Source organism: Eriocheir sinensis, chromosome 6, assembly GCF_024679095.1.
Source record: "Eriocheir sinensis breed Jianghai 21 chromosome 6, ASM2467909v1, whole genome shotgun sequence".
Classification (NCBI taxonomy): domain Eukaryota; kingdom Metazoa; phylum Arthropoda; class Malacostraca; order Decapoda; family Varunidae; genus Eriocheir; species Eriocheir sinensis.
Window position 1 is genome coordinate 4,153,929 of NC_066514.1, and position 21,140 is coordinate 4,175,068.

Consider the following 21,140-nt stretch of genomic DNA (forward strand, 5'->3'; position numbering starts at 1 on the left):
GCCGTTGTTTTGAGACTAAGGGCCGCTTTCACAGTCACTTTGTTTGTTTTGATCGTTACCAATGGCGGCGATCGACGCTATAGAATTTCCACGTCAAACTGTCCGATGGGGTAGTGGCGGCTGTGGGGTTAGCCTAGCCCCGCACCTTGCCACACACTCCCAACACCTCTCGCTGCCTATAAGCTGACTTTTTTTTATTTTTATTTTATTTTTTTTTTACGTCTATGCCTATAGCGCTGGTAGGCTTGCTTGAGGGGCCTGGATGGTATTCGGCCCCAGCCCGTCACAGCACAGGCAAGTGTTTATAGTGGCGCCATCTTGTCTTGGCTCATGCTGCCCCCCGGAACTCGCTCTTGATTCACTTGGACGGTTTCCTCTAGAGTCCGGGTTGATGGGTGGTCTTCAGGACATCACGTGGGTAGTTTTAAGCCACTCGGCGGTGACTGAAAAATCCGAGGTGGTAGCGTGGGGATTCGAACTCACGTCGTCCATCATGCGGTGAATGTGGGCCCAGCACACTACCACTCAGCCACCGCCTACATATTCGGTTACTGAAGTGTTCAACTTTAAGTGAAGCTTAGGCCGGGTAGCATATTTCCGAAATGTACTCGCCTGCAGAACCAGCAGCGAGAACGATGACGCTGACACCATTTAAGGGGGCACTCAACAAACTTTGACACTCCCACACACTCATGCCCTCTCTCTCTCTCTCTCTCTCTCTCTGCAATTAGGCGCATGAATGTGTGTGAGTGCCAAAGTCTGACCCCTTCAATGTCTTCCGCGCTACTGTTTTCGCCGCTGGTGCCGAAGGCGAGAACAGATTGGAAATATATACAGCCAGGTCCAACGCTGCCTGATTATCGTACTCTCCCTCTTGTGTCTGCCGATTTCCGACCCCAAAAACTGCTTTCATCACCCAAATAGCTCCCTTCATTAATGGTTATCGCTTAAATGGTTAATTATTGGGGGTTCTTGCCAACAGTTATGGGCCAGAAAAAGGTAAATACGTGGCTATGGGTATGATGATCTGACAACAGTGGCCGGGTACAGACATACGAGCAGAACACCGTATCGTAACAAGGCCGTGTTACGCGACAAGGACATGCGTGCCAAGGTGGGGAAATATCGAGTACGTAACCAAACCTTGTCGCGTTGTGAATTTTCATGTTCCACCCAGTGATGGTAAATTATCGTATTAACCGTGTAGCAGCGACGGGCCAAATTTGTGGCTTTACTGTGTAGCAGCAATGGGCCAAATTTGTGGCTTTACCGTGTAGCAGCGACGGGCCAAATTTGTGGCTTTACTGTGTAGCAGCGACGGGCCAAATTTGTGGCTTTACCGTGTAGCAGCGACGGGCCAAATTTGTGGCTTTACTGTGTAGCAGCAATGGGCCAAATTTGTGGCTTTACCGTGTAGCAGCGACGGGCCAAATTTGTGGCTTTACCGTGTAGCAGCGACGGGCCAAATTTGTGGCTTTACCGTGTAGCAGCGACGGGCCAAATTTGTGGCTTTACCGTGTAGCAGCGACGGGCCAAATTTGTGCCATGATATAAACCCCCAAAAACAGATGATACATAATCTGATCACAAATGCTTTGATATATATTATGAAATGGTTTGTGTGAGGGGTGATTTTTTCTCATTTTTCTCGCTTGGAGGGACCATTAAGAAACATGATCCCCGCTGCTACTGGTTAACCACATATCGTATCTATCATTTTTATGCCTCAAACTCTCGTCCCTACACAAGAAACGTGAGAAAATCAAAGTTAGCGCTAAAACTATTGAATATTGATGTTTCTCATTCTTTGTTGTTATAGTTGTAGTGAGGCGACTATGCCTGATGAACGAGCCTCCCATAACCCACTTAGCCAGGGGGGTATCTCTATTATCCAACATGTCCTCTGCATGTATCGAAACAACACACAAGAAATTAATCAAGACCAGGAAAGGGTATTCGCCGGCTGCCAAGGCTGGGATTGAACCCACGACCAGCGTGACGAGAGAGCCACTCCCTACCGAGTCAGCCAAAGAGGTATCCCCCTGGCTAAGTGGGGAAGTTGGAAAGTTTTGCTTAGTCGGCGCAACATCTGTGGTCATATACCGGAGAGAGACAGAAGGGGAAGGAATTATAGGAGAAGGGAACAGACCCCAGGAGACGGGACACAACCCCCGATTAATACCTGGTACCCATTCACTGCTGGGTGGACAGGGGCGTAGGATATCCGAGAAGCCGCTCAGATTTTTCCACTCCGCCCGGGAATCGAACCCGGGCTCTCTCGGTTGTGAGCCGAGTGTGCTAACCACTGCACCACGAAGCCCCCTGGGTAAGTGGGTTATGGGAGGCTTGTTCATCAGGCATAGTCGCCGCACTGCATAGATATCGCTCAGCAACTACAAAATGAAATGGGACGTGTACGGTAACTTGGTATCGCTGGTTCCACCTCACTGAATCAGAGTCAGTCCGTATTTGGAGGTACTGTCTCTCCTGTTTTCTTCGCTATTTCTTTCCATGTAACCCGCACCACTAAAGGGGCTATCACACTGGGCATATTTTCCGTGGATCTTCCGTCAAACCACGATTTCCGCTGGTGTGGTTCTCATTTGCTTCTTGTTATCAGTCAAACCATGATTTCCGCTGGCGTGGTTCTCATTTGTTTCTTGTTATTGCTGCTGATGATGATGATGGTGAGTAATACCGTCGTCCTTTGGTGAAATCTACCGTAGCTTTGGAAGATCGTGGACGCGTCAGAAAACCACGGAAATATGAGAACCACGCCAGCGGAAATCATGGTTTGACTGAAGATCCACGGAAAATTTGCCCAGTGTAATAGTCCCTTAATGAGCTGGGGGTGTCCATAAGGCCTCTCAAGAAAGCCTCCAGACACTACAGGCAACACAAAAAAAAGGGGGGGAGGGTGGGGAGGCTTGCAAGTTCAGGCTACAGAATATGCCGTTGTTTTGAATGCCGGATAAACGAGGTTCTGCTGTATTCAAATTAAATTAACAGACCTTCTGTCTAATGTTAACTAAGTTTTTTCTTAAGTCACAATATTTAGATCAATATAGATAGCCAGTCTACATATCGTGACCTTCGTAAGCAAACCACCAAAGTCATCTCATTTGGCTTAACCCAGTAGCAGCGACGGGCCAAATTTGTGGCTTCACCGTGTAGCAGCAACGGGCCAAATTTGTGGCTTCACCGTGTAGCAGCGATGGGCCAAATTTGTGGCTTCACCGTGTAGCAGCGATGGGCCAAATTTGTGGCTTCACCGTGTAGCAGCGACGGGCCAAATTTGTGGCTTCACGGTGTAGCAGCAACGGGCCAAATTTGTGGCTTCACCGTGTAGCAGCGATGGGCCAAATTTGTGGCTTCACTGTGTAGCAGCGATGGGCCAAATTTGTGGCTTCACCGTAGCAGCAACAGGCCAAAATTGTGGCTTCACCGTGTAGCAGCGATGGGCCAAATTTGTGGCTTCACCGTGTAGCAGCGATGGGCCAAATTTGTGGCTTCACCGTGTAGCAGCGATGGGCCAAATTTGTGGCTTCACCGTGTAGCAGCGATGGGCCAAATTTGTGGCTTCACCGTGTAGCGATGGGCCAAATTTGTGGCTTCACCGTGTAGCAGCGATGGGCCAAATTTGTGGCTTCACCGTGTAGCAGCGATGGGCCAAATTTGTGGCTTCACCGTGTAGCAGCGATGGGCCAAATTTGTGGCTTCACCGTGTAGCAGCGACGGGCCAAATTTGTGGCTTCACCGTGTAGCAGCGACGGGCCAAATTTGTGCCATGATATTTACCCCAAAAATAGATGATACATAATCTGATCACAAATGCTTTGATATATATTATGAAATGGTTTGTGTGAGGGGTGATTTTTTCTCATTTTTCTCGCTTGGAGGGACAATTAAGAAACATGATCCCTGATGCTACCGGGTTAATATTTAGGCAGAAATAAAAAGGCCAATTCTAGCACACACAAACCCTGAATGACGACGGCAACTATACAAAAATGGGCGTCATGTTAAAAAATTGACGTAAACAAAAACCTGGAAATCACAGAAAAATGACTTAGGCGATTATCTTATGAGATTGACGCTATCATACTTTAACCCATTAAGCATTCCCGCCTCCACCACCCAAACACCACTTCACTAACACAGCTATGGACAGTTGGGGTAGTGACGTGGTGAGACCCAAACCCTCACATCCTCACTCACTGTCACATCTATCCCTAGGGGTCCGCTTAGACAGTCACACTGTTTCTTTTGATCGTTACCAATGGCGGCGATCGCGCTATAGTATTTCAACGTAAAACTGGCCGATGGGGTAGTGGCGGCTGCGGGGTTAGCCTAGCACCGCACCTTGCCACACACTCTCAACAACAACAACAAAAAAAAAATCCCCAATATCCAACCACCATCCTATTCTCAACACTAACCTCAGCGACCCCAAAGTCAGATATTTTGAGGTTTCCGTCACTGCTGAGGAGGAGGTTGCCGGGTTTGATGTCCTTGTGCACGACCCCCCGGCTGTGAAGGTACTCCAGCCCCTCCACTAACTGCACGAAGTACCTGAGAAAAAGCATAAGTGTTTTAAGAATATGTGAGGAGCTGAGGAAAGGTGTGAAGAGTGATGAGAAGCTTGTTAACCATGCAGCAGTGACGTGACAAATTTGTGGCTCTACTGTGTAGCAGCGACGGGACAAATTTGTGGCTTTACCGTGTAGCAGCGATGGGACAAATTTGTGGCTTAACCGTGTAGCAGCAACGGGTCAAATTTGTGGCTTTACCGTGTAGCAGCGATGGGTCAAATTTGTGGCTTTACCGTGTAGCAGCAACGGGTCAAATTTGTGGCTTTACCGTGTAGCAGCAACGGGTCAAATTAGTGGCTTTACCGTGTAGCAGCAACGGGTCAAATTTGTGGCTTAACCGTGTAGCAGCAACAGGTCAAATTTGTGGCTTTACCGTGTAGCAGCAACGGGTCAAATTTGTGGCTTTACCGTGCAGCAGCGATGGGTCAAATTTGTGGCTTTACCGTGTAGCAGCGACGGGACAAATTTGTGGCTTTACCGTGTAGCAGCGACGGGACAAATTTGTGGCTTTACAGTGCAGCAGTGATGGACCAAATTTGTGGCTTTACCGTGTAGCAGCAACGGGTCAAATTTGTGGCTTTACCGTGTAGCAGCGACGGGTCAAATTTGTGGCTTTACCGAGCAGCAGTGACTGGCCAAATTTGTGGCTTTACCGTGTAGCAGCGATGGGTCAAATTTGTGGCTTTACCGTGTAGCAGCGATGGGTCAAATTTGTGGCTTTACCGTGTAGCAGTGATTGGCCAAATTTGTGGCTTTACCGTGTAGCAGCGACGGGACAAATTTGTGGCTTTACCGTGTAGCAGCGACGGGACAAATTTGTGGCTTTACCGTGTAGCAGTGATAGGCCAAATTTGTGGCTTTACCGTGTAGCAGCGACGGGCCAAATTTGTGGCTTTACCGTGTAGCAGCGACGGGCCAAATTTGTGGCTTTACCGTGTAGCAGCGATGGGACAAATTTGTGGCTTTACTGTGTAGCAGTGACGGGACAAATTTGTGGCTTTACCGTGTAGCAGTGACGGGACAAATTTGTGGCTTTACAGTGCAGCAGTGATGGGCCAAATTTGTGGCTTTACCGTGTAGCAGCGACGGGTCAAATTTGTGGCTTTACAGTGCAGCAGTGATGGGCCAAATTTGTGGCTTTACCGTGTAGCAGCGACGGGACAAATTTGTGGCTTTACAGTGCAGCAGTGATGGGCCAAATTTGTGGCTTTACCGTGTAGCAGCGACGGGTCAAATTTGTGGCTTTACCGTGCAGCAGCGATGGGTCAAATTTGTGGCTTTACCGTGTAGCAGCGACGGGACAAATTTGTGGCTTTACCGTGTAGCAGCGATGGGACAAATTTGTGGCTTTACAGTGCAGCAGTGATGGGCCAAATTTGTGGCTTTACCGTGTAGCAGCGACGGGACAAATTTGTGGCTTTACTGTGTAGCAGCGACGGGCCAAATTTGTGGCTTTACCGTGTAGCAGTGACGGGACAAATTTGTGGCTTTACCGTGTAGCAGCGACGGGACAAATTTGTGGCTTTACCGTGTAGCAGTGACGGGACAAATTTGTGGCTTTACCATGTAGCAGCAATGGGCCAAATTTGTGCCATGATATAAACCCCCAAAAATAGATGATACATAATCTGATCACAAATGCTTTGATATATATTATGAAATGGTTTGTGTGAGGGGTGATTTTTTCTCATTTTTCTCGCTTGGAGGGACCATTAAGAAACATGATCCCCGCTGCTACCGGGTTAAATGCTTGACATTTCAATGCCTGTTGAGCACCCGCCACTGCAGCCACGTAATAGCTCGCAGAGAGGTTCAATTGCTTACTGTTTCTATATTTCACTCACCACTCACAAAGATCACGAGTGGACAGACTAGAACAAAACCAGGCAAATGGATGTTTTTCTGCCGTGTATTCCCCCAGTGTGCATGCGTGGTGGACAGCAATGACTTTTTTTCTGCGAGGAGGTATTTCTTGCAACACCGGCCTGCGTAGTGGACCGGCCCGCTGATGCCTTGTCCTGACATATACGTAGTTCCTGCCTACGCATCACGGCGCCTGCAGAGCGATTAAGTTCCCTAGGCTGTCCTGTTTCGGCGGTCTTCCTTTTGTTTCTGCTCTTCGTGTGTGCTGAGCGTAGTCTTAACACCTCCAACGATTTACCTGATGCTCTCAATGAACCAGGGGCCGCATTCTCAAACATCTCGGCGCTCAAGCACACGTATTTGACAAGGCTTCCGTAGGCGCATTGAGCATTTTCGTGGGTAGTTGTGTATCCCTAGTAGCAGTCTGACTCTTCTTCGGTACCCTGAACGTGGAAAAACACTCATGTAAACCCGATTAATCTCTTTTTCGGCCTTGGGAAATAGTTGACGTGAGAGGCGGAAACGTTGAAAACACCGACCAATATGTTGTTTACGGGAGTGTTCAGGAGTGGGAAGCAGAAGTTGGATTTTTTGGGGTATCATGGAATTCCAGACAAACAGTCAGTCCAAATCATAATCTGATTTCACAGTTGAGTTATACGGATGATTTTCTACAACTTTTGTTCAACAAGATTCATTCCAAAATAAAAAATACTACAAAAATTTACCAAAATTGAGGCCCCCAGAGGCAAAGGCAGGAACTCGCCAAAACATAGTTTTTGAGATACAGCGCTTTGAAGTTTTGTAACTTTTATTTTACGATACTGCGTCAAGGAATGTGTTATGATTTGGTATCAAAAGAAAGCTGAGAACAAGACAAATACATCTGTAAAAGTATCAGAGACTAAAATAATGTGTAAATATTTTTTTTGTAATTTATAAGTATGTTTTTTTTAATGAAATATAGTAGGGGTGAAATTTTTACACCAATAAAAGTGTTTTTAAATGTTAATTAATACACGAGATTGTACTCACTATCCTTTACAGTTGAGCAGTGAAGAGATGAGGTCCCTATGGGGCGTTTGGGGTGGGGGTGTGGGGTGGGGGCTTGTAGTATCCGTAAAAATAAAGTAATCTTGTAGTTTCCGTAAAAATAAAGTGGTTTTCCGAAAAAAATAAAGTAGTCCACACTGGATGCAAAGTTCATTATCCAAACTTAGCCTAATCATAACTTTACGTAACCTAACTTAATCTAACTTGATGATTGTGTAGGATTCTTATTGTGGCCCTCGAGCTCGGTATTGACCCGATCACAAACATTACATGAATCAGACTTGGGGGGTTCAAATCCAATATTAAATTCGTGGTCAAAAATCCATTCATACAGCCACTGTTTAACTTCCTTATCTTTGTTGTTATTCTTCTTAATCCAGTCTCTGTACATGTCGTACAAGGTAACTTTGTTTAATCCTGGAGGTAGATATTTCTTGTGTGGCGATTTGGCACGAGAGTAATGACTTGAAACAGTTTTTAAACTCTTAATGTGCTCCCTAACCAACTCACGCCACGAGAAAATGTGTAAATAATGCGGTTATAATCCTGCACGTGTGACATGCGGGAGTGTTTACAGACTGAGGTGGCGGAGGGAAAAGGATGCACGCTGATTGGCTGGTGGGAGGTGTGTGGCTGGGGTGGAGCACGCTGATTGGCGCAACCGGGCGCGCGTGGTGTTGGCGAGTTCCTGTGTCTGCCTTTGAGAGGCACCTCGTGCTCTCACTGTGATGGGACAGAACTTTCACCCTTGTTTAGCATGTCAAGAAGGTTGTGTATCCCTTCCAAACTTTTCACCGGTTAAGAGGAAGGCCTGAACTGTTCCAAACCAGAGAAAACGGAAAATGGCCTGAGTGGCGAGTTCCTGCCTTTGCCTCTGGGGGCCTCAATTATTTATTGAGTTTCAGCACAACTTTGGGTCTCTATAGCCAGTAAATTTCCAGGTCAAAGATTATAAACTATATTTTTCAGACTCCATTGTGATAAAATGAGCAACTTTTCTTTACTATTTTTTTGTGTGTTTCAGCAGTAAAAAGCTGTAATTTTGGGGGAATCATGGAATTCCAGCCAAATGTGACAACCTAGAAAGAAACGGACTTCACAGCAGCACCGCCAGAAAATTTTCTATAAAACATCTTTTATGACTTTTTCTCAGTTTCAAAGTGTATTTTTTGATGACTTTTGCATCATCGGAGATCACCCAAGAAAAACTTGTGTCGCTGAGGGGATAATAGGCTCAGGAAATGGTCATTGCCATAGGCCTAAGGAGATGCGGCACAGTGTGTTTACCTGTGACGTCGGCAACAAGTGGCTAAACAGCCCCATCGCCGCTTGCGCCACACCCGTGATTCTTGGCAATAATTGGGGCATGTCTTGAAAATTTGATGCACCAGAACAAGAAACAAGAATTTTGCATTTTTTTTTTTTTTTTTTTTACGTCTATGCCTCTAGCCCTGGTAGGCTTGCTTGAGGGGCCTGGATGGTATTTGGCCCCAGCCCGTCATGGCGCAGGCAAGTGTTTATAGTGGCGCCATCTTCTCTTGGCTCATGCTGCCCCCCGGAACTCCTTCTTGATTCACTTGGACGGTTTCCTCTAGAGTCCGGGTTGATGGGTGGTCTTCAGGACAGCATGTGGGTAGTTTTAAGCCACTCGGCAGTGACTGAAAAATCCGAGGTGGTAGCGTGGGGATCCGAACTCGCGTCGTCCATCACGCGGTGAATGTGGGCCCAGCACACTACCACTCAGCCACCACCTACTTTTTTTTTTTTTTTTTTTTACAACAACAAAGGAGATAGCTCGCTTTAGGGTATTTCTTGATCACCAGATGATGCCTCAGTTTGGGGGCTGACTTATATGGCAAGTATACGCCTAACCCATAACTTGGAGCCAATAATCTGGAGGTTGACTTTTATGCCGAAATTCACGGAAATGCACGACACAAGAAAATCGTCACAATCAAAAAAAAGTTCGGAGTGGATGATCTCTGAGTGAGGGCTACGGCGTGACTGACGAGCACAATGATGTCGTTCTGCTCTTACTGAGTAGCTTATTCGGCACCCGAGTTATCGTATGGGAACCAGTGCAATTATGAGTTCCAAATTCTGTTCGAGAGCCGAGGTTTGACTGTACACCAGGTATTTGATGCGAAGGTTACATTCTGCAAAAAGCTCGCATAATGTGAATTCGCATATATTGAACCTATCATCCCATTAATCATAGGGGGTTTGTTCCACGACACATTTTCGAACCCTCTAACTATTTATTCCGGCACCGTTTCACAATAATAAAGCACTAAAGATTGCTTCCGGGGAGACACACCCAAAGTCTACGATTTAAGCTGATGACTAGCTACCTGAGGATTAACTTTAGGATCAGAGGGAGGAAAAGGTTCATTATAGGCGAGGAAAGTGCGGGAAAACATTTGCACCCGCCGCCCTCTAGTGTGTCACCATACCTCACCAACCAGTCACACCAGCGCCACTACTCGCATAATAGCAAATTTTTCTCGCATAAAACGAATACTTGGCACATTTAGGTTAGTCACACATGAGCGAATTCGCATATTTTGAACTCGCATATATCGAATACCCGGTGTAAAGTCCTTCAACACAGAATGCAGGGGGTCATTGACTCTTTGCATTAGAAGGTTTCAGAAGGAATACCAGGAGCAGGGAGCCTCAAAAAGTTCAAAACACACCATTCTCAGATGTTTAACGCCTTGACTGCGGATTTCCTACAAGAAGACATCACCAAACTACAGGAACGGAACAAAAAGTGGCTGCTACAATTCAATGAGGAAAAATGTAAAGTCCTGCACCATGGGAGAGTTTATCCAGCACACCAATACCACATGGGAAACACTCCACTATCCACCACAGAGGCAGAGAAGGACCTGGGACTATATGTGACCAGGCTACCAGTGAAAGCCAAATCCGTGCTAATCGCAGCGGATGGGTTAACACACTCTGTCCGGCAAAACCAATATTCAGTACCTGTCCCAGACTATTACCAAACTTTGTATGCCACATTTAACCCCTTCAATACAAGCAGACAAAACATAACCTCCATGCCATATCCTGGTTTTACAGACTACGTAGAATAGTCCAATGACCATGACGCACATACAGCGTCTCTAGGATATGGTTCGAGAGATGAAATGACTCATATACTGCGTCATGGTACTGAAGAGGTTAAGCAACACAGTGTATATATAAGGGAATGTATATCTGGAAACAGGACAACATGGGGACAACTGGGGTGAGGAGGGAGAGCGGGGTGAGGAAGGAGAGCGGGGTGAGGAGATGCTGTCTCTGTCTGAAGCTACCCGGCACTGTGAGCGGAAAGTTTCTCTGGAGGAGGCAGGGTGAGGAGGAGAGCGGGGTGAGGAGGGAGAGCGGGTGAGGAGGGAGGGGTGAGGAGGAGAGCGGGGTGAGGAGGAGAGGTGAGGAGGGAGAGCGGGGTGAGGAGGGAGAGAGGGGTGAGGAGGGAGAGCGGGGTGAGGAGGGAGAGCGGGGTGAGGAGGGAGAGCGGGGTGAGGAGGGAGAGCGGGGTGAGGAGGGAGAGCGGGGTGAGGAGGGAGAGCGGAGTGAGGAGGGAGAGCGGGGTGAGGAGGGAGAGCGGGGTGAGGAGGGAGAGCGGGGTGAGGAGGGAGAGAGGCGTGAGGAGGGAGAGAGGCGTCAGTAGGGAGAGAGCCGTGAGGAGGGAGAGTGGGGTGAGGAGGGATAGAGGGGTGAGGAGGGAGAGAGGGGTGAGGAGGAGAGGGGGTGAGGAGGGAGAGGGGGTGAGGAGGGAGAGGGGTGAGGAGGGAGAGCGGGGTGAGGAGGAGAGTGGGGTGAGGAGGAGGCGGGGTGAGGGAGGGAGAGCGGAGTGAGGAGGGAGAGCGGGGTGAGGAGGGAGAGTGGGGTGAGGAGGGAGAGTGGGGTGAGGAGGGAGAGTGGGGTGAGGAGGGAGAGCGGGGTGAGGAGGGAGAGTGGGGTGAGGAGGGAGAGTGGGGTGAGGAGGGAGAGTGGGGTGAGGAGGGAGAGCGGAGTGAGGAGGGAGAGCGGGGTGAGGAGGGAGAGAGGGGTGAGAAGGGACGGTGGCGACGCTGGTGAAGAACAAACTTAAATAAAATGAGAACGTGTGTTTTTGTTGTTTCCGTGACCTACTAATGTATTAATAATGTTGTTTTTAAGGTTAGAGTAACAGAATCCCCAAAATAGGCAGACTTTCCCAGTGTCCAGGAACGTAACTCCCCCATTACCATTGTTTCCTATGGGGATATTATGTTTAAATAATGCGATTTCAAATAACGCAACATCTCCAGGAATGTAACCCTCGCGTTAAATGAGAGGTGACTAAATGCATGTACACATACACACACATACTCAATGTTGGAAAGTTTCATTTAGTCGGCGCAACATCTGTGGTCATATGCCGGAGAGAGACAGAAGGGGAAGGAATTACAGAAGGGAACAGACCCCAGGAGACGGGACACAACCCCCGATTAATACCTGGTACCCATTCACTGCTGGGTGGACAGGGGCGTAGGGTATCGGAAAAGCTGCCCAAATTTTTCCACACCGCCTGGGAATCGAACCCGGGCTCTCTCGGTTGTGCACACATACTCAAACCAAAACAACTTTATTTTAAGCTAAACTTGATAACTGAGAATTACAGATGGAACCCAAGGAGTGCAATTCATTCCATATATATCATAACAGGGTAAATACAACTAGGTAAACACACACACACACACACACACACACACACACACCCATGCACACACACACACACACACACACACACCCATGCACACACAAACACACACACTACTTACATGTGTGCCTGCCAGATGGGAAACTTCTTGTCCTTAGCTTTGTCCAGCATCTCCTGAAGGCCAGTGACACAGAACTCCATCACCATATAGATCTGTGGGGAACAAAGGGTCAAGTTTAGTTAATGGCAAAGATAAATGTTTGTTATTAACCGTGTAGCAGCGACGGGCCAAATTTGTGGCTTTACCGTGTAGCAGCGATGGGCCAAATTTGTGGCTTTACCATGTAGCAGCGACAGGCCAAATTTGTGGCTTTACCATGTAGCAGCGACGGGCCAAATTTTAGGCTTTACCTTGTAGCAGCGATGGGCCAAATTTGTGGCTTTACCGTGTAGCAGCGATGGGCCAAATTTGTGGCTTTACCGTGTAGCAGCGACGGGCCAAATTTGTGGCTTTACCGTGTAGCAGCGATGGGCCAAATTTGTGGCTTTACCGTGTAGCAGCAACGGGCCAAATTTGTGGCTTTACCGTGTAGCAGCAACGGGCCAAATTTGTGGCTTTACCGTGTAGCAGCAACGGGCCAAATTTGTGGCTTTACCGTGTAGCAGCGACAGGCCAAATTTGTGGCTTTACCGTGTAGCAGCAACGGGCCAAATTTGTGGCTTTACCGTGTAGCAGCGACGGGCCAAATTTGTGGCTTTACCGTGTAGCGAAGGGCCAAATTTGTGGCTTTACCGTGTAGCAGCTAAGGGCCAAATTTGTGGCTTTACCGTGTAGCAGCAACGGGCCAAATTTGTGGCTTTACCGTGTAGCAGCGACGGGCCAAATTTGTGGCTTTACCGTGTAGCAGCAACGGGCCAAATTTGTGGCTTTACCGTGTAGCAGCAACGGGCCAAATTTGTGGCTTTACCATGTAGCAGCGACGGGCCAAATTTGTGGCTTTATCGCCGTGGAAATATTAACTTAACGCCGTGGAAATATTAACTTATCACCGTGGAAATATTAACTTATCGCCGTGGATATATTAACTTATCGCCATGGATATATGAACTTATCGCCGTGGATATATTAACTTATCACCGTGGAAATATTAACTTATCGCCGCGGAAATATGAACTTATCGCCGTGGATATATTAACTTATCACCGTGGAAATATTAACTTATCGCCGCGGAAATATGAACTTATCGCCGTGGATATATTAACTTATCGCCGTGGAAATACGAACTTATCGCCGTGGATATATTAACTTATCACCGTGGAAATATTAACTTATCGCCGTGGAAATATGAACTTATCGCCGTGGATATATTAACTTATCGCCGTGGAAATATTAACTTATCGCCGTGGAAATATTAACTTATCGCCGTGGAAATATTAACTTATCGCCGTGGAAATATTAACTTATCGCCGTGGAAATATTAACTTATCGCCGTGGAAATATTAACTTATCGTCGTGGAAATATTAACTTATCGCCGTGGAAATATTAACTTATCGCCGTGGAAATATGAACTTATCGCCGTGGAAATATGAACTTATCGCCATGGAAATATGAACTTATCGCCGTGGATATATTAACTTATCACCGTGGAAATATTAACTTATCGCCGTGGAAATATTAACATCGCCGTGGAAATATTAACTTATCGCCGTGGAAATATGAACTTATCGCCATGGAAATATGAACTTATCGCCGTGGATATATTAACTTATCACCGTGGAAATATTAACTTATCGCCGTGGAAATATTAACATCGCCGTGGAAATATTAACTTATCGCCGTGGAAATATGAACTTATCGCCATGGAAATATGAACTTATCGCCGTGGATATATTAACTTATCACCGTGGAAATATTAACTTATCGCCGTGGAAATATTAACATCGCCGTGGAAATATTAACTTATCGCCGTGGAAGTATTAACTTTTCGCCGTGGAAATATGAACTTATCGCCATGGAAATATGAACTTATCGCCGTGGATATATTAACTTATCGCCGTGGAAATATTAACTTATCGCCGTGGAAATATTAACTTATCGCCGTGGAAATATTAACTTATCGCCGTGGAAATATTAACTTATCGCCGTGGAAATATTAACTTATCGCCGTGGAAATATTAACTTATCGCCGTGGATATATTAACTTATCGCCGTGGATATATTAACTTATCGCCGTGGAAATATTAACTTATCGCCGTGGATATATTAACTTATCGCCGTGGAAATATTAACTTATCGCCGTGGATATATTAACTTATCGCCGTGGAAATATTAACTTATCGCCGTGGAAATATTAACTTATCGCCGTGGAAATATGAACTTATCGCCGTGGAAATATGAACTTATCGCCATGGAAATATGAACTTATCGCCGTGGATATATTAACTTATCACCGTGGAAATATTAACTTATCGCCGTGGAAATATTAACATCGCCGTGGAAATATTAACTTATCGCCGTGGAAATATGAACTTATCGCCATGGAAATATGAACTTATCGCCGTGGATATATTAACTTATCACCGTGGAAATATTAACTTATCGCCGTGGAAATATTAACTTATCGCCGTGGATATATTAACTTATCGCCGTGGATATATTAACTTATCGCCGTGGAAATATGAACTTATCGCCATGGAAATATGAACTTATCGCCGTGGATATATTAACTTATCGCCGTGGAAATATTAACTTATCGCCATGGAAATATTAACTTATCGCCATGGAAATATTAACTTATCGCCGTGGAAATATTAACTTATCGCCGTGGATATATTAACTTATCGCCGTGGATATATTAACTTACCGCCGTGGAAATATTAACTTATCGCCGTGGATATATTAACTTATCGCCGTGGAAATATTAACTTATCGCCGTGGATATATTAACTTATCGCCGTGGAAATATTAACTTATCGCCGTGGAAATATTAACTTATCGCCGTGGAAATATTAACTTATCGCCGTGGAAATATTAACTTATCGCCGTGGAAATATTAACTTATCGCCGTGGAAATATGAACTTATCGCCGTGGAAATATTAACTTATCGCCGTGGAAATATTAACTTATCGCCGTGGAAATATTAACTTATCGCCACGGAAATACTAACTTATCGCCATGGAAATATTAACTTAACTTATCGCTGTGGAAATATCAACTTATCGCCGTGGAAATATTAACTTATTGCCGCGGAAATATTGATACAAAGAAATGAGACAAAATAAACTTAAGAGAAAAAATGGTGCCAGCATGGTGGTCATCTTAAGAGTCAATCAATCAATCAGTGGGGGCACACACCAGGCGGTGAATCACCTTGCCCACTCTACAACATCAAACCCAAGGATTCCTCTGGGCAAGCCTCCGTGCATGCCCCTTCCCATCCCAAGTTTTTTTTTTTCGTCTATGCCCATAGCGCCGGTAGGCTTTTCTTGAGGGGCCTGGATGGTAGTCGGCCCCAGCCCGTCATGGTGCAGGCAAGTGTTTATAGTGGCGCCATCTTCTCTTGGCTCATGCTGCCCCCCGGAACTCATTCTTGATTCACCTGGGTTGATGGGTGGTCTTCAGAACAGCATGTGGGTAGTTTTAAGCCACTCGGCGGTGACTGAAAAATCCGAGGTGGTAACGTGGGGATTCGAACCTGCGTCGTCCATCACGCGGTGAATGTGGGCCAGCACACTAGCTGTGGGCTACGGCGGCAGTGGGTGTATAACATGCATTGAAAAGTCAATCATTTAATGATTTGTGACAGAAACAGTTATCAGATTATTTCATAATACCCCGAAAACTATATAAAAAAAAAAAAAAAAAAGTTTCGTCTGCCAGTGCGAGATTGGCGCACTTGTAAAATTTTACCCTTACCCGTAAAAATACGGCCCCCCCAAAGGCCTCCACTGCCAACCTGGCAGCCTCAGTGCCTCGCAGTCCGTCGCTAAAGCCCCGTCCACACTATGGGCCATGTAGCAGCCATGTGATGCAGTAGTGGTGTTGAAAACAATACACTAGCGTCCAGACTGAAGTGCATCACAACGCAACTCATCCTCGCGAGTCAGTCACCGATGGATTAGCTTTGACGGTGGGAACATTGCAGATGGAGTGGTAACACCGGGGGCATGGCGTGATAACAGGCAGCTTCTTCCCGTGGAGAGATCATAGAGACATCCCACAAATGAGGCAAAAGCCATCAGGAAGGAGTTCATGGAATATTTCAATGAGGAAGGAGCTGTTCCACGGCAGCAACGTATGTGGGGAAATATAGCCTAGTCTGGCAGCAACGTAAGTGCGACATATAGCCTACTAGAAGAGAGAGAGAGAGAGAGAGAGAGAGAGAGAGAGAGAGAGAGAGAGAGAGAGAGAGAGTAAAATCTTTCTTTGGCATATCTTTATCTTTATATGTATGAAAATGTTATTATTGCTGGTGTACACATAATAAAAGTATGAACTTGTTGAGTAGTGTCTCCTTCATCCAAGTTGGAAGTGGAGGCAAGTATGAGTTCTCCCTCACCCAGCAAAAGCAGCTCATCAAAGCACCACAACTCCGGAGTGTAGATGTCTTCCGTGCTGGCTCCAGACTTTTTTGATGCTTCCATGGCAGACATTTCCCTGTGGAGCTGTGTCTTCAGTGTGTGCAGTTTTTTTATTGATATCCTCATTCCGTAATGTTCCAAATGGATGGATGTTGCTTCAGTAGCTCAAGAAAATATAATGTATTGCTCCTTGTCCACTCGAAGGGTTTGGCGGAAGCAAGCGCGGAAAGTGTCATGCCATACTCCCACTACGATGGTTGGTGCAACACTGCGCGTCGCACTGAAATGGCAACAGCCCATCAGTGCGTTCATTACGCTGCATCGTGTTGAAAACCTCGTTTTTCAACACGTCCATTCAACACTGCGGCCATCATGATGCATAGTGTGGACGGGCCTTAAGTGTGCTGTGCAGCTATGCATGCACACAACATACACAATAGAAATAAAATAGAAATTAGGTTCGTTGGTACTCTATTTTACATTTTTTAAAATTTTCGCTACTTATAACGGACTTTTGGCATTAACGGACTAAGGTTCCCCCAAATTGGTCCGTTAAATCAAGGGTTTACTGTATGTGTCGAATCAGTCTCACGGAGTAGTTGCTGGATTGACAGTCATTTCAGTGACACAACATGATTATGCATAGACAGTTATTACCAAAGGCATCAATCCGCTTCTCCAAGTCACTATTTAGTGTACGTGTCTCAGCAGGCTTGGGTCCAAGTACATGTACTAGTAATTGTACTCGTACTAAAGTACACAATATCATGTACAGTCATACCTCACTTTACAAGTTTAATTCATTCCGTAATTTTGCTTGCACACCAAAATTCACGTAAACCAAAACAAATTTCCCAATTAAAATTCATGTAAATCCCTTTAACCCTTTCCTTGCGCATGGTGCGAGACACGGCTATCCCCTCAGGCGCAGTTGGGCAGCCCAATGGGGGGTCTCTTTTAACCTCTGTATCTCAAAAACTATTCATCACAGCTAAAAACCAAAAACACCATTGGAAAGAGGAGGCCAAGATCTACAGGAATCGGTTATGTATGCCTCTCCTGCAAATGTATATGCACGTTCAGGGAGTGTTGAATGTGAACACTTACGTCAGTGCGTGTGGGATGATCAGCCACTTTGAGGGAACTGCGGACATCTCTCCTTGAGGTTCTGGCAAGGGAGTATTGCCAACTGCAATATTTACAACTATTTGGTCAAAGAATCAGTCGGTGATAGGTGAAGCTATGCAAAAATGCCACTACATTGGACAAGAACATCCACCAGTTACTCGTCCGTAGATTTTCCGAGCTGGGCTGATATGATTTTCAACCAAATTTAGTGGAGAACACACTCAATTGGCAATCTTGTGTTGTGAGAAATATTGTTGGAACACTCTCATACGCGGGAGATTTGAGTGCGGCTGGAGCTCAAGCGATCATTTAGCACCACCGGCAAATACGCCTAACACTCCCTGCAAGTGTTTAACAATGAAAGGGTTAAGGGAACCATACCACTGGACTTTTAGGCTGGTTTTCCACCTTTCCCTAATATGGTTTTCCACCAATAGTGAAAAAATAGTGTGGGCTTCTCATCTTGAGGCTACATGCTTCAGGATGTATAATAATTACATGTATATGTGGACAAATAAGGGAAAATATGATGAAAATTCATGAAAAATTGGGCTGTTTCTGATGAGATGTCCACCACATTCAATTTTCCCCATAGGGTTAATTGTTCAAGTCTTACAAGTTTTCGTTTTGTGGCCCGCGATGTCGACCAAATTCTTGCAAAACCGAAGAAGTGCTGTGTTCTAAAATGTTGCCCAACTAGCTATTCCTAACACATCCACACTCACCTTACTTCTCTGGTAACAGTAAATTGAGCACAGGCTGATGATGGTTTTACCTCTCACCCACACACACCTCTCCTCCTGCAACTGACCTCTGATTTCGAACACTCCTTTAACCTCTGTTCTGGAGCAGTAAGCAGCGGGCCTTTTTTTTATTTTTTTCATTACGCCCTTGAACTGTTCCATAGCTGTAAAACACACACATACACACATACACACATGCACCCAAAACACATTATCTGCCCTGCTCTCTGCACCCACCTTGCCCTTTTCCATGTTGTGGTACACATTGCAAAGACTGATGACATGTTTGTGCCGTAGCCTCCGTAGCAACCGGATCTCCCGCTGAACATTCTGCTCTCCGTTGGGGATGCGCCGCAGAGCCTTGCGCTTCATGATCTTGACGGCGCGGCGCTGCAGTGTGTCTTGGTCCAGGCACTCCTTCACCTTGCCGTAGCTCCCCTCCCCCAGCTTGTCGCCCATGACATACTTCCCCACCAGCTGCAATAAGGAAAAATATGTTGAAAAATGGGCCAGAATTTGTGGTCACTCATGCATCATCTTAGGGCCACTTTCACAGTTGTCTTGTTTGTTTTGATCGTTACCAATGGCGGCGATCACCGACATACAGGTAACCCGATTTACGTGAGTTTGGTTTACGCGTTTTTTAAATAACACGGGGTCCAAAATCCAAATAAATGTTTAATTTTCACTTAAACACGATATTTTATGGAGTGGCCACCAGATGTCTCACACAACTGGTCTCACATGGCACCGCGGCCACACAGCTGAGCTCAGTTCTTCCCGCGCGCCACTTGAACAACAATACAGTACCCACGCTGCCACGCTACTCAACAACAACAACACCCTCACTGCTGTGCTACCACGAGGGGAAGGGCAGCCAGAGGAGGAACCACGAGAGGGAGAGGAGTCAGAGTGATACAGTAGGCAATAAAGGTACAAACCTACCTCTTGTTTGATTTACATTGTTTTTGATTTACGCGACCTCTTCAAGGACACAACACTCGTGTAAATCGAGAGTTACCTGTAGTATTTCCACGTCAAACTGTCCGATGGGGTAGTGGCGGCTGCGGGGTTAGCCTAGCCCCGCACCTTGCCACACACTCTCAACACCTCTCGCTCCCTCTGCAGCCGCCACTACCCCATAGGCCAGGTTCACGTGGAAAACTATAGCGTCAATCGCCGCCATTGGTAACGATCAAAACAAACAAAGTGACTGTGAAAGCGGCCCTTAGTCTCCCTCCTTCAGCTTGTTTCCCTAATATATTTGCCCACCAGCTGGAATAGGTTAGAATTTATTGATTTATTTCTGGTGTGAATTCTGAATGTTTTATCTCATTCTCTCTACTACAGCACTCCTTCCCAGCTTCCCTGCTCACAACCAAGAGAGCCTGGGTTCAATTCCCGGGCGGAGTGGAAAAATTTGGGCGGCTTTTCCGATACCCTACGCCCCTATCCACCCAGCAGTGAATGGGTACCAGGTATTAATCGGGGGTTGTGTCCCGTCTCCTGGGGTCTGTTCCCTTCTCCTATAATTCCTTCCCCTTCTGTCTCTCTCCGGCATATGACCACAGATGTTGCGCCGACTAAACCAAACTTTCCTTTCCCAGTTTGCCTTCCATGATATACTTCCCTACCATCGAGAGTGTAAGAAAAAGATAGTCGAGTGGGTCAGCCAGTACATATTCAAGGAAGGCTGATTTAGGCACTCACACATTTTATGGTAGAGCATTAACCCTTTCCATCCGTGACGCAGATGTTGACGTCACAGTATGGATAGGGTCAAGAGGAAATGGAAGATGATTAATTCTCTTGTAAACCTCTCAATCCTCCTCTAAATTCCTCTTAATCCTCTTCCATTTCCTCTTAACCTGTCCACTGCGATTGGCACGGATTTAGCCTTTACTGGTAGCCTGGAAACATACACTCCCAGGTCTTTCTCTGCCTCTGTGGTGGATAGTGGAGTGTTTCCCATGTGGTATTGGTGTGCTGGATATCCCTTCACTGGTAGCCTGGTAACATACACTCCCAGGTCCTTCTCTGCCTCTGTGGTGGATAGTGGAGTGTTTCCCATGTGGTATTGGTGTGCTGGATATCCCTTCACTGGTAGCCTGGTAACATACACTCCCAGGTCTTTCTCTGCCTCTGTGGTGGATAGTCTCCCAGGTCTTTCTCTGCCTCTGTGGTGGATAGTGGAGTGTCTCCCATGTGGTATTGGTATGCTGGATATCTCCCAAGGTGCAGGACTTTATATTTTTCTTCACTGAATTGTAGCAGCCACTTTTTGTTCCATTCCTGTAGCTTGGTGAGGTCTGACTGTAGGAAATCCGCAGTTAAGGGGTTTAGAGGTTTAGAAGAGGATTAAGAGGAAATGGAAGAGGATTAAGAGGTTTATAGTCTTCCAAATACAGTCGTCCCTCAAATAGTACTTGGGTTAGGGACCCAGGACCCACATACTATTCAAAAATCCATATAAAATTAGTGC

The 21,140-nt window shown here is 46.2% G+C and overlaps 1 protein-coding gene across 5 annotated transcripts in view; it reads right to left on the minus strand.

The window, feature by feature from the left end:
* The window catches only part of LOC126989007 (serine/threonine-protein kinase stk11-like), a 54,812-nt gene that overhangs the window by 26,030 nt on the left and 7,642 nt on the right, over nt 1–21,140 (minus strand). For all 5 annotated transcript variants that reach the window (XR_007742748.1, XR_007742747.1, XR_007742746.1 and 2 more), the window contains exons 2-4: nt 18,896–19,135; nt 12,326–12,417; nt 4,440–4,572 (exon numbers count right to left, since the gene is read on the minus strand). Coding sequence is in view for 1 of the 5 variants with exons in the window: in XM_050847482.1 (XP_050703439.1) it covers nt 4,440–4,572; nt 12,326–12,417; nt 18,896–19,135 (465 nt within the window). In the remaining 4 variants the exon portion in view is untranslated. The remainder of the gene's footprint in view (nt 1–4,439; nt 4,573–12,325; nt 12,418–18,895; nt 19,136–21,140) is intronic.